This window comes from Gavia stellata, chromosome 2, assembly GCF_030936135.1.
Source record: "Gavia stellata isolate bGavSte3 chromosome 2, bGavSte3.hap2, whole genome shotgun sequence".
Lineage (NCBI taxonomy): Eukaryota > Metazoa > Chordata > Aves > Gaviiformes > Gaviidae > Gavia > Gavia stellata.
In genome coordinates this window covers 2,724,902-2,737,353 of record NC_082595.1, presented here as the reverse complement: position 1 = coordinate 2,737,353, position 12,452 = coordinate 2,724,902, and the positions used below count along the sequence as shown (strand labels likewise).

The following is a 12,452-nucleotide window of genomic DNA, read 5'->3' as shown; positions in this document are numbered from 1 at the left end:
TTGGCACCTGGCACTTTCTAGAGGGTGAGAAAACAGCATATGGGTGGCAGCCTTTGACATAGCAGCTGCTGCCTCCCACCTAGCTTTGTTAATGTTGCCATCAGCCTGGCACGCACCTAAAACAAGTGATTAGCAAATGAAGAACGATGAAATGCCACAATCAGGACTCTCTGGAACAGGGAGCTGGTCTTGCTTTATTGGTTAGCCCAAGTTATTTAATACAATATTAGATCCAGCCTCATCAGTCAACACCTACAAAAATTCAAGTAGAAGCACAAGCCAAGCAAGCAGAGTACTTCAAACACTCAGACACTGACTCAGTTTCAGTGCCATCTTGAAAGCTATTTCCAGACAAGTGTAACAGCTATTTTTGGCTGGTTCTTCCCTTCCCTATCAAGTTGGGCAGGAAGGCAAAGTAGACAGGTCCAGATAAGGTTTGAATTCAGCACACCTGCTATCTTCCAGGAGTAACCCAACAGTTCCCTGCAGACACTGATGTCACTCACGCCTTCACCTGTGATCACTGATTTCAGAGCCCCATGGAGTAAGTACCAGTTTGAAGTCTCCTCAAGAGGAAAACAAGTGTTTTATAACTGATAAGATTATCAGCTGTACTGGCCTTTCCAGCAAAGCTTCAGTGCCAGCAAAGCATGTAAACCATAAATATGCTGTAATGGGAGAAGGCTGTGGATATAACCTTGACCACTTTTGGTGAACAAAGAACAGGATCATGTTCTTGTCGCCCTCCTCCTCCTTTCCAGCAGGACACCTATGTACAGAGTGCGATATAGCTCTGCTTCTCAACAAGTGCTTTTAACACAGGCATTAAAATTCACGGAGAGCATCACCGTATTTTCAACCAATTCCACTTGTGTGCCTGACACAATAGGGTCGTTGGGAAGGTGGTGATACATAGTGCACACATCTAGTTATTTCGTATCACCATTACTGCTCTCACATGAGAAAGCCACTTGTCTAGTCTCTCCACACTCACTTGGACACTGATTCCAGACACCTGACCATGTATCATAAAGAATCAATTGCCCCACCTGGCAGCACTGCCAAGGAGGATAGCTGAGGACCTGTGCTGCCACTTACCCTGAATGCTTAACATCTGTCCCAGCTTCAGTGCCGCTCCCCGGACCTTGCACAAGGTTCTCACGATTCTTTCTGCATTGGCCTCCGACAGGAACGGGCTGGAATCCATCACCGCTTTCTTTCCTGAGGAGAGAAAGTGTATGGATGAAGAGCACCCTTACCTCAGGGAGCTCAATCCATTGTGTTAGTCCACATTCAACAGATTTGCCCTTCCCCAGAGAAATGGAACTAGGACTAGACTCAGTGCCTTCACTGCAACCCAGGGCCATGGACTGCACTTGGACACACGTGTCTTGTCCTGACTTTGACATTGCTGGCTTGAGGACCAACAGCAGCAAGTCAGAGCAGCAGAGACATCCACGGAGGCTATGCAAACTGTCCAAGATCCTGGGCAGATGTTGGTGCTTGAACTCGCTGTGCCAGCTAGGTCAGCCTAAAACGCTACATAAAGGTCTCTCAAGTCCCATGCCATAGGCCACAGCATAGCCACAGCCTCAGAAGAACAGTAGGTGTGAGCCACAGCAAGGAGGGATTGTCAAGAGCTTTGACAGCGCGTTGGGATAGACTGAGAATGTGCTGGCGCTTCTTAGGGTAGGAGCAGGGATTCACACCAGCACCAAACCTCCTTTCTCATACCCAGTAATTCTTGCCCAAAACACACAGATTCATACATAGACACATATTGCTGTGCAATTGCACATCCCGAGCGTGCACTAGGCATCGAAAGCAGATGCAACTTTCACATCTCCAAGTCCACAATAACATTCTTTTCTAATCAAACTGAAATTTACCGTCTCCTGATGGAAGGCCAAAACAAACTGTCCCAACACCATAACCCCAAAACACCACGGCTGCATATAGCATTTCGAAAAAGCAGCAGATTGCAAATCTGTGATAAGGTTAATCAAACTAGTCAAATCCAGGGAGGCTGGAGATAGTCCTCACAGGAGGAGCCCAGCAGGAGCTCTCATCTGCGATACCATGCTCTTCTTGGACAATTGCACTGGAAGGGAAATTAATTCCTGTCGTCCAGATTGCCAATCTTTTTCCCTTTTACATGCTCACATGTGCATGGTTCCTTTCCACGTTCTTATGGGCAGCTTGCTTCTGAGAAAGATGCTCCCTTTAGACAGAAGAACATCTCAATGTATTCAGTCACTTGGTTCTGACTGCATGCAGAGGCCGTGGAGGGAAGAGGCCAAACCCTTCTGTCCTTACTCCCACCAGCAGTCATGCAAGCATCAGCTTGCACAGAACAAGGCCCAAAATATAAATACTCACACACACACATTCCCATCCCCCAGAAAGGGTAAAGCCTGATGTCTGACAGACTCACTAGTAATCACTGCAGCCATCTACACACCAGGGCCACGGCCCCAAGTATGCAATGTATATGGGTTTTATGTGGCATAAGAAGCACTCCCCCTCCACTCTTTTTTGTTTATTTTTAAAAGGGAGAGGGAAGGAGGAGGGAAGGAGACCCTGACTCAGTTTTGTGGTTCCTTTGGGAGAAGCAACGCAAAACTTCTCCCAGCAATGCCCAGTAGAGCAGGGATGGAGGGGGCGGGCAGGCACCCGCCAACCACTTCTCTTGGGGCTGCAGCTCAGCTCCTGCTGCTGGAGAGCCAAGCAGGAGGAAGGTCAGGTCTTACAGCCAGGCTGCAGGGCCCACAGCTAGTATGCCGATCTTGGAGCTACATCTTTTTTTTTCAAAACCTCAGAGGAAAGGGTGCAAAGGACAGAACAGCTGAAGCCCACATAAACAACAAGCAGGGCCCAAGAAGGCACGGCAACTGCAACAGCCCTGAAGGTCTCAGGCAGATGGAAGTTACTGGTGTGTCATGTAGTGGCTACAGCAGCAAGAGATCCTCTCTATCTCCAGCTAGCTCTCACGAAGGTATACAGAGGGAGCTCAGCCTGGCCAGGAAACAGGAGAAAGAACCAAGAGTCAGACTGAAGTAGCTGCTGTCTAAACTCTGGTGGCTCACACAACCTGGTACAACCTTCTTGAGGCGCTAAGCATGTTACTGATCTGACAGTCACTCTTCAACCCCAGCAAGCAGCTGGCTTGCTTACAAAGCTTTCCCTAGAGAAGTGGTGCCACTGAACTACCCACCGGCAGTGCACAGAGCATGCCAAGCACTGCCTTTCCTTCACCCCCTCCTTCCCTTTACCTGTTTTATGGGAGAGCAGCAAGATGGCACTGCATGTTGGACATCATTTATCCATCCAAACCCCTGTCCCAAGTAAAGAATGTACATGGAAAGGAGAGAGGAATAAAAACACCAGGAAGGAGTACACAGGACAACTATCCTGCTCTTCAGAGCAAGATGCAGAGAAGCAGGAGGGACCCAGAAGTCACCACTTGTATCACACACAGCACGTTTTCCTCTGGATCCTGAATGTAAGGAGTCTGAGAGGCTGAATAGGTAGAGCTGCCTAGGGCAGAAAGATGTGGCTTTGCCCACTTAAAAAGCTGGCTCTGGAGAGTGACACACTTGGGGCCATCTAAGAGCTCTGGCTCCCAACTGTCCCATCAGGAAAATTCTGTGTCCTTAGCAATGATGAGGCAAATGAACCCTTGTATGAGCGCTGACATACAGATACGCAGGAGCTAGGCAAACTACCGACTCAAAGCCTTACCTTCCTTCACACCACCTGCACACACAAACATCCTCCTTTGACTCTGCAGCAAGATAAAGGAGTTAGTTAATGATTAAAGTCACCTCCAGAAGTTAATGAACCCTGACAATTTTTGAAGAGTCTTATCAGAGAAAGAGCCAAACACAGGCACTCCCCATCCTCTTCTCCTGGTGTGCTTCTCATTGAAGTCAAGCCCACAGGGGCACTACCTGATCACCAGCCAGTCCAACAGCACGTGATCAGCTGTTGCTTGTTTATGTACTTTGCTAAAAGTGGGCATGAACAGGAAGGTGACTTGAAAGCAAGAGTCAAAAGCAGGATTATGTAAATGGCAAGGGAAGAGGAAAAAACAGAGAGAAAATGGACATAGGCTTCCAAGGCTAGGTGGAAAGGAAGCAGGGATAAAACCCAGCACAAGTTCATGAAAAAACCAGGCCAATTTTCATTATGTTAATGTTTGTAGCACCAAAAGGTACCTGCAGTCTTTGGGAAAAAGAATTTCCTCCCCACCTTAAGATCACAAAGTTGCAGGTTTTTTTACCTACTTCATCAAGGAAAGAAAAGGCAGCAAATAGAAGTCACATCTAAACAAGCTGTGGCAACAAGGAGACTTCGGAAATGAAGGCACCTGCAGCCACGGTGCCTGGAGCCTGACAGCTCTTCCACAGCAGAGGCAGATGCCTTCAGGAATGCTTGACCCGAGTCTTCCTTTCCAAATCCAGAATCGGCGTGAACCCTTCCAAATCTGTATGCATCTCACAGCTGCATCACTGCTTTTCCACCTCCTTTGCTACTGACAAATGGAGAACTAGCCACTGGACTTTGCATGCCTTTGTTTTTAGGACCATTGGCCACACAAACTTTGGGGCAAGGGAAGAGTCAAGAACATAGCCTAAGCACTTAGGACTCAAAACTTAAGGAGATCGCCTTATTCCTTTTCATAAGAAAACACCACCACATTCAAACCTAGGCCAGCTGCCAGCCCTTCCGGGCTCTGCCCAGCCTGGCATTTGCACAGTGCCTAGAACGGCCTGGTACAGGTCATTAATAAGTTACGAAGTTGACCTTGAACCCAGAGTCTCTTTACTAGTAATGGCAGCTATTTGTCTGGGCACTCTTTCATTTTTATTCCTGGAAATTTATTCTACCCTCCCACTCTGTGTCAGCCTTGCACTTTAGATACAGACTTTAAATACTGAGACTGCCCTCAAGGTCACCAGTGACCGAGGAGGTTATTTTTAATTAGCTACATCAGCCTACCAAGAAAATTCCCACTGGAAATCAAGTAGAGCCATCCTCTTTTTAAAATAATACGATGAGCCAAATCACTTATTAAAGAACTTAAAGAAGGCAGCATTAGGTCCTCAAGCCCTTAAAAAACCCGAACAAACTGCACCTACTCACAGGAATTTGGCAGTGGAAAGAATTTATGTCCAGGACATCAGGCTTGGATGGGGAAGGGAGAAATTCACAAACTCTTGCACCAGACTTTTTTGTTCTGGGATAAATCCCTTAAGAAATGAATTGTTTATGGAAACAGAGACAATCAGAGGCAGAGAGAGAAGAGCAGCCCTGTGGCTACTAAACAAGGATGGTGAAATTGGACAGGGGAAGACAGATCAGCACTGGTGCAGTTGCTAGAGAACGTGCAGGAGAGTAAGCATTTGTGGTCCCTCCATTTGATAACAGCAATGGAAAGAAGTACAAGCCATGCTACTAGGATCACTTGTAGCTCAGGAGTTTCAGGCTCGCGGTTTTGTGACTGAAGGACGAGTGTTTCTAGATCTATTTTAAAGGTGTGAAGACACTTTCATTTGTACTCACTGGACAAGAAAGAGGAGGGTAACTAAGAGAAGGCTCTTTCCCATCACTCCTAGATGCCAGTGAGAGCGTGAAATTCTTAGGTATGCCTTTGGGCATACACACATCCCACTTGTTTAAGTTTGAAGTACCAAGAAGTTACTATTAATATTGCAGCAGTGGGGAGAGAAAAGACATCCTCTACCAGCTTCCAGAGAACAGGACAGTATGTCATTCTCAGAGACGTCTTAGCCCAAGCTTATGGTGCTGGCAGCCAGAAAACTTGGAGACAAATACCTCAAGCTGGAATCATGAACGGGGTGCAGAGGTATTTTTAAAGAAATGTAGAGGTACCTCTGTCAAGAGATTTCCCCCAACAGCAGCTAAGGCTGGTACTGCCAGAAGAACAGTAAGAAAATGGGATTTTGAACTCAAAACTGTGTACACAGCCGCTGCCACGCATTTCTGTGGGAGCAGTGCCCATGAAGGTAGTTCTCATCTATGGTGTTTTATCCATGACTGTAAAATCCCGTGGAAAACAAATCCAAGGACACTAGCTAGAGGCTGTAGCTGAGTTACTTGGAGACTTTCCTGTGCCCTTGGCCTGAGAAGCTCCAAGAGAGTATGGGGCTGAAACAGTCTTTTACTTCTGCCTCACCTCAATACTTGCTGCTCTTGGCCCATTCTCAGTTCCACAGCCCTTCTCCTTTACAGTGTAACCACTGCTCCAAGCTCTTATCTAAGCAGTCACAACAACAAGAGAGGAAGCAAGAACAAAAGCAAGACAGCTAAAAATAAAAGCTAGTTCATTTTCTAACTAACTCCCTTGCCTAGCATCAAAGTCAGCAGTTCTCATTGCCTTATTCTTTAATCAAGGTTTGTTCCAGAAAATTATTCTTCCCAAATCATGACTCAAAACTGTAGGGTGGGCTTACGGCATCTAGTTACACGGGAAAATAACAGTCACCCTAACAAGAAGAAAAAAAGTCTAAAGGTGCAACTGCTTTATTGCAAGGAAAAAAGTGTCTGTTGCCCTCTAAAGAAAATAAATAATCCGTTCTCATGCTGCAAGGAAGAGAAAAAAGCTCATGTTATTCCCTCAAATTTCATAGCTCTGCAAGCTCATGTTTCCACTTTGGGGTGTGCCTAATTAGAAAATAATCTGGCAAGCAGAGAAATACCAATGGTTGTGCAACAACTCCTCTGTTAAAAGCAAAGCAAATCATCAGCTTCCAACAGGTATGAAGAACCTGTCAAACATCACAAGCAGTGAAAGCAAAAGCCTTCAAGGATTGTCTACAGGGAGGGCCATGTTCGCCTGAATGCACGCTTTTAAATCAAAGCAAAGAAACCCACCCAGCCTCAAACACCTCAGGTCATGGAGAGAAACAACTACTCTCTGCCAAGGATCCATTTTCTCTGCTGGGCTGCTCTGCATGGCCTAGTTCACAGAATCATTAAGGTTGGAAAAGACCTATAAGATCATCAAGTCCAACCATCAACCCCACCCCACCATGCCCACTAAACCATGTCCCACAGTGCCACGTCTGCACGTTCCTTGAACACCTCCAGGGATGGTGACTCCACCACCTCCCTGGGCAGCCTGTTCCAGTGCTTCACCACTCTCTCAGTAAAGACATTTTTCCTAATATCCAGCCTGAACCTCCCCTGGTGCAACTTGAGGCCATTTCCTCTTGTCCTATCACTAGTTGTACAGGGAATACAAAGATGCAAATACTAACAAGTAGTGTCCTGGGTGGCACACAACCCCTGCCTTACCCCTGTCCCCCCACCAGAGGAACGTGTTTCATCTGCTGGGGTGTTGGTTCTTTGGTTTGGGGTTTTTTGGTTGGATTTTTTTTGTTTGGTTGGGTTTTTTAGGGTTCTCCCCTCTCCAAATTTCTTCAATTTTCAGCCACTCCAGTAGCTCCTGGAGTAGAGGTTCACACTCTCTCAGCCTCCATCCTTCCCCCACCCCCAAAGAAGAGTGGGGGAAGACACAAACTGGCCTTACAGTAGAATACTACTGGCCACAGAGTAAAATTACAAGGACCCAGCAATGCTTCTAAAACAGGAAGGATTTGACTTCATTTTTACTTCTAGCTGCAAGTGCTAAACCCTTTCATCAGTTCCCTCCAGCCACTGGAAATAATCTAAACACACAAACATACTAGCCAAACCAGAGAGACCAGCTGAAGAGCAAACAGCCTGCAATACCTGTAACAAAGAACTTCACATTTTGCAGGATCCCACCAAAGCTTTTCCTGGATAAGAAACTAGTGAAGCCGTAAGCTTTAATCTTATGTTTTCTAGGAAAGAACACCATGTACTTTCTATGCCCCAAGCCATTCACCCACACACAACCATTCAGTACCCCCATATTTTACCAACACATAAGCTTAGAAGAAAGCTACCATGACATGACCAGGTACAACTTGGGAACATTTTACTTCTAATTTCAAACAAGCTTTGAAGAAAACAAGATCAGGTCGATCTGCACGGCGCAGCCTTTTGACCCGTTACGAGAATCCTTTAGAGGAAGGCAAAATATAGATACTGGAAGTAGATAATTGCCATTTAACATGTACATAAAGTCTTTTGTCTCTCTTAAAACAGAGCAGCCATCCTCCAAGTTCCTCCTAGGCAGAACATCCTTAAATTTCAAAACAAACTGCAACCACTAACAAAGTGTTCAGACATACGGGCTCATCTACAGTTTCTGTTCTGATAGAACTACAAGGTTTAACAGAACAGTTTAAAAAAAAATTATTAGGCCAAGACAATCCAAGAACAGGCACAGGGATAGTATTCAAACTCAGGGGTGGCTGTGGCAAAGTAAGTTGTATGAACTCCGCTGGCATAAACTCATTTTCTTGCATATACCTCTGACCTCTGTCTACATAGTGAGGCTATGGTGTACTTGGAGAAGAGTCTGGAGGTGGAGAAGGATTATGTTAAAAATAAAAGAACTACCCATATCCCCCTGTTATTCTGACTGCCTCACTATCCCAGCTTTCAAAAGAATAAAATCTTGCAAATGGAGATAAACTATGTCTGGGGAAAAGAAAAAAAAAAACCCCAGGAGAAAAAAAAAGAATAAGGATGTAGAAAGGGCTTACCATTGCGTTCCTCAGGTCTAAGGCTCTTCTTTGCAACTTCTGCCAATGCCCCAATGCCAAGACCAACAGCTAGTCCTTTAAAATAAGAAGAAAGAGACCCAGGTCAGCATGAAAAAACCTTCTGAGCCACAGAGGCAAATGCACAGCAGCAAGACAGCTTGTTTAGACCATCCTGGCTTTTGCAATGGAGTCATCTTCAAGTTTGACACAGAACAGTTTTCTCCTGTACTTCTTCAGCCCAGTATGCCAGCCAGGTATCATAGGCTAGGCCAGCCCGGGAAGTCCGGCTTTTATAAAGCATGTCAACAAGTGCTACTCAGAGCTCTGTGCTCTGCCTGAGGTCCTGCTGTAGACTCAAATCGTGGAGTTTAGAAGGGAAGAAAAAAAACCAACAAAAACCAAGTCAAGTCTCACAAACATGGTTCTCAAAGTACAATTCTCAGGAGAGAACAGAATCCCCTTCCCCACCCACCATGTCACCACAGTCAGGGGAAGCAAGACTGTATTTAGATGAAGCCACTGCCAGGGGATTTTAAGGCTCTGTGACCGTACTGTCTAAGCATTCAGGTTTATTTGTGCTCATTAGCTGTCTTTGTCTTCCATGTGCTCATCGACTATGATGAACAGAAACATGTTCCTCTGAGGTCCACCTTATGCAAGCAGTGTTGTAACCTGCAATTCCAAGGAGTAATCCCGCACAGCAACAGTAAAACCATGAGATCAAACACCAGCGCTCCACGTGCACTATCACCCTTGTGAATAGTGATTTCTAGGGTGTTGTCTCACAGCCACAGATTAAGCTACGACTACAAAAGCAGCGTTATCTGCCTCCAGTTAATCTGACCAAAGCCACCAAAGATTAAATAAGACACACATCTAATCATGCAGTAATCCATACTACCAAACATCTCACTGCCTTCCCAATTTCAAAATATTTATTTTTCGGGATAATAAATGACACGGATAACCAGAACAGCTGGTGCTCCTTCACGTCTCCCCAGCAATGGTGCATCCCACCATGCCTCGCTCCCACACCGCTAGCAGTACTGGGTGTGCATGTTTTCCAAGGACCCCAAGCCCTCCTCGAGGCACCGCGGGACAGCTTCCCAGGTAAAACAACCAGGGGACACTGAGTGCGATGAAGGAAACACAGCTGACCAGCACACGGCATTCTGTGCACACATGCAGGAGGAAATGCATGCAACATTTTGCAGCCTCAAGTGAGGAAGCCTGAGCACAAACAAGTTGAACCTCATCTTGCACAGCGAGTTTTCACTCTCTCCCATCAGGTAATTACAACCCCATCTCTACCAACAAAATTTCAAACTTGCGCAGTACGTCTGCTTCAGAAACAGCTCCATCTTGCAAACTACATGCGCTCAGTCAAAGAATCCAGCATACGGTGAAGCATGGGGCACAGGAGGCATCAGGGACATTAAAAGGCCTTCGCGAGGACTGCTTCCAGGGCCATCCCATGCCATTTAACTGTCAGACAACCCTTCATTCTCCATTGCGCATGGATGTTTAAGAGTCAATGGCATAATACAGAAATCAACATTCAGAAAAAATGTAACTTTCACAGTATGCCATGATTTTAACATTATAATACTTAAAAAAATCCTGAAATAATTTTTGGGAGTTTTTTGGTAAGTTTTCCATAATTCCTGCAAGTTTTCCTATGGAGATGCGGCACCAAAATGCTCAATTTAAGCCTGAAGAAGTCTGCTGTTATCGGTTAACTTGTGCAGACCCTTCAACAGTGCCAAGCCACACATGACCACTGAGCAAGTCTTTTACACCAGAAATCCAGAGATTTTATTAGCTGAGCAAAATGAGAAAATTATCCCTAGACTCCACAGGAAAGAAGCAAAGAGACATTTCAAACAGAGCATAAACAGTATCTATTAAAATGCTGATACACAGTCATCTCCAAACAGATCCCACAGATGAGACAGTAACTTGGAGCAGAAAGTACCAAGAATCAGACAGGAAGCCAACGGAGACAGATACCTCATCAACAAAATGTGATTGTCTACACTGAATACCACTCACGGAGCGCTTCTGTTGGCCTTGATCCCACTTTCACCACCTCCAAAGCAATACTCCCCATCAGAAATCAGCTTGGCCATTATCAGAGCCAGGCTGAACTGGGCTAGCAGTAACCGGTTCCAAATTAAATACACTGCTTCTCCTTCTAAAGGCTCTACATTCACTGCTGAGACTGCCTGTACCTAAAATAAAACGTATCTGAAGTTTCTCATCTCTCTTCATCATTAAGACACAAACCACTTCAAAGGCAAATGAATGACCAGGAACCAGATTCTACCCTGCGTTCTAGAACAAAGCTGGAGAAATTCTAGCATGCTCCAAAGCAGCTTGTGTTTTACATCAATGTAGGCAAGATCAGACTCCAAACGGGCGTGTGTCACACCTCCCCTCTCATGGCTGTACACAGTTGAGCATCTGAACTAAACCATATTGTAGACTATGCTAGAAAAAGGGCTTCTGTTACAATAGCTCCTCTTAGAATTTGCTCACTGCTCCACTCTGTAGTGCGCAGCAGGATATTTAGCTCAGGGCATTACATGAAAATGCCGTGCAGCATTTCTACTTCAGATGTTCAGCAACTACCTGGAAACATCTCAGGGCATATGCAGCCCTGCTCTAAATGTGGTAGCAGGAGGGTAGATAACACTCTCAGGACTGTGCAGGATCATGCGCATCTTGGGTGCCTGCTGCTTCTTAGCAATCAAGCCTGCAAAAATGAAGTCAGATGTAAATGTAACCTTCTGTCACCAAGAAACAGGTGACAACTGGAGGTTTTATTTCTCAAAGCAATGCCAGAACTTGGCCCTTTCCCTGAATGTCCAGGGCTTAGAAAAAGCTGCCACTTTTCAGAAGTCTCAGTTGCTCACGTTATTCCTTTGTTCTTACCAAGTTTTTATCTGAAGAACTATGAAATTAGGGAATTAAATGATGGGCTAACTTCCTCATGGCTCTAACTCCATCCACTAACACCAGTGCTAGGGATCACTCTGACCCTGAACTTCAGGAATGTATTAACTTCTCCTTTACCAACGTGAATTTCATTCGCTGCGGCATTTGGAGCATGCATAGCCCACACAACAAAAAACGGCAGGGAAAACTTCACCTTTCCTCATCTCACAAACCAGAATAACGCTCTACGGTTCAGAAAGAAAGTGCTAGACAGGAGGGTTCAGAGCAACACCACTCATTCCTGAAATGCCACGCAGATTTGTTTTCCAGGCCTCTTCCACACACCTACCCAACTGAAAGGCTGTGGTCCAGGCATGAGTTATTTGAACACAAATAATGCTGCATACTGGGTCTGGCTGAAATAGCTCATTTTCTTCATAGGAGCCTGTATCATGCTGTGTGTTGGATTTGTGACTACAAGCGTTGCTAACACACCAGTGTTTTCGCTGTTGCTGGACAGTGTTTGCACAGCATCAAGGCTTTTTCTTTTTCCCCACTCTGTCCCTGTAACAAGTAGGCAGGGGTAGGCAAGAGGCTGGGAGGGGACAGGGCCAGGTCAGCTGAGCCAAATCAATCCAGGGGATATCCATGCCATGTAACATCATGCTCAGCAGTAAAAGCTTGGAGAAAGGAGGATGTAGGGGGAAACGTTTTGGGGTTACGGTGTTTGCCTTCCCAAGTAACTGCTACAGATGCTGACGCCTGCTTCCCAGAAGTGGCTGGACATCTGCCTGCTGATACGGAGTAGTGAATGAATTTCTCTTGCTGCTTTGCCTGCACATGGAGCTTTGCTTC

The 12,452-nt window shown here is 45.7% G+C and overlaps 1 protein-coding gene across 1 annotated transcript in view; it reads right to left on the bottom strand.

Moving 5' to 3' along the window:
* The window catches only part of COQ8A (coenzyme Q8A), a 46,131-nt gene that overhangs the window by 13,824 nt on the left and 19,855 nt on the right, over positions 1-12,452 (bottom strand). Inside the window, exons 5-6 of the mRNA XM_009813521.2 lie at positions 8,661-8,735; positions 1,099-1,221 (exon numbers count right to left, since the gene is read on the bottom strand). Of these exons, the coding sequence (XP_009811823.2) occupies positions 1,099-1,221; positions 8,661-8,735 (198 nt within the window). The remainder of the gene's footprint in view (positions 1-1,098; positions 1,222-8,660; positions 8,736-12,452) is intronic.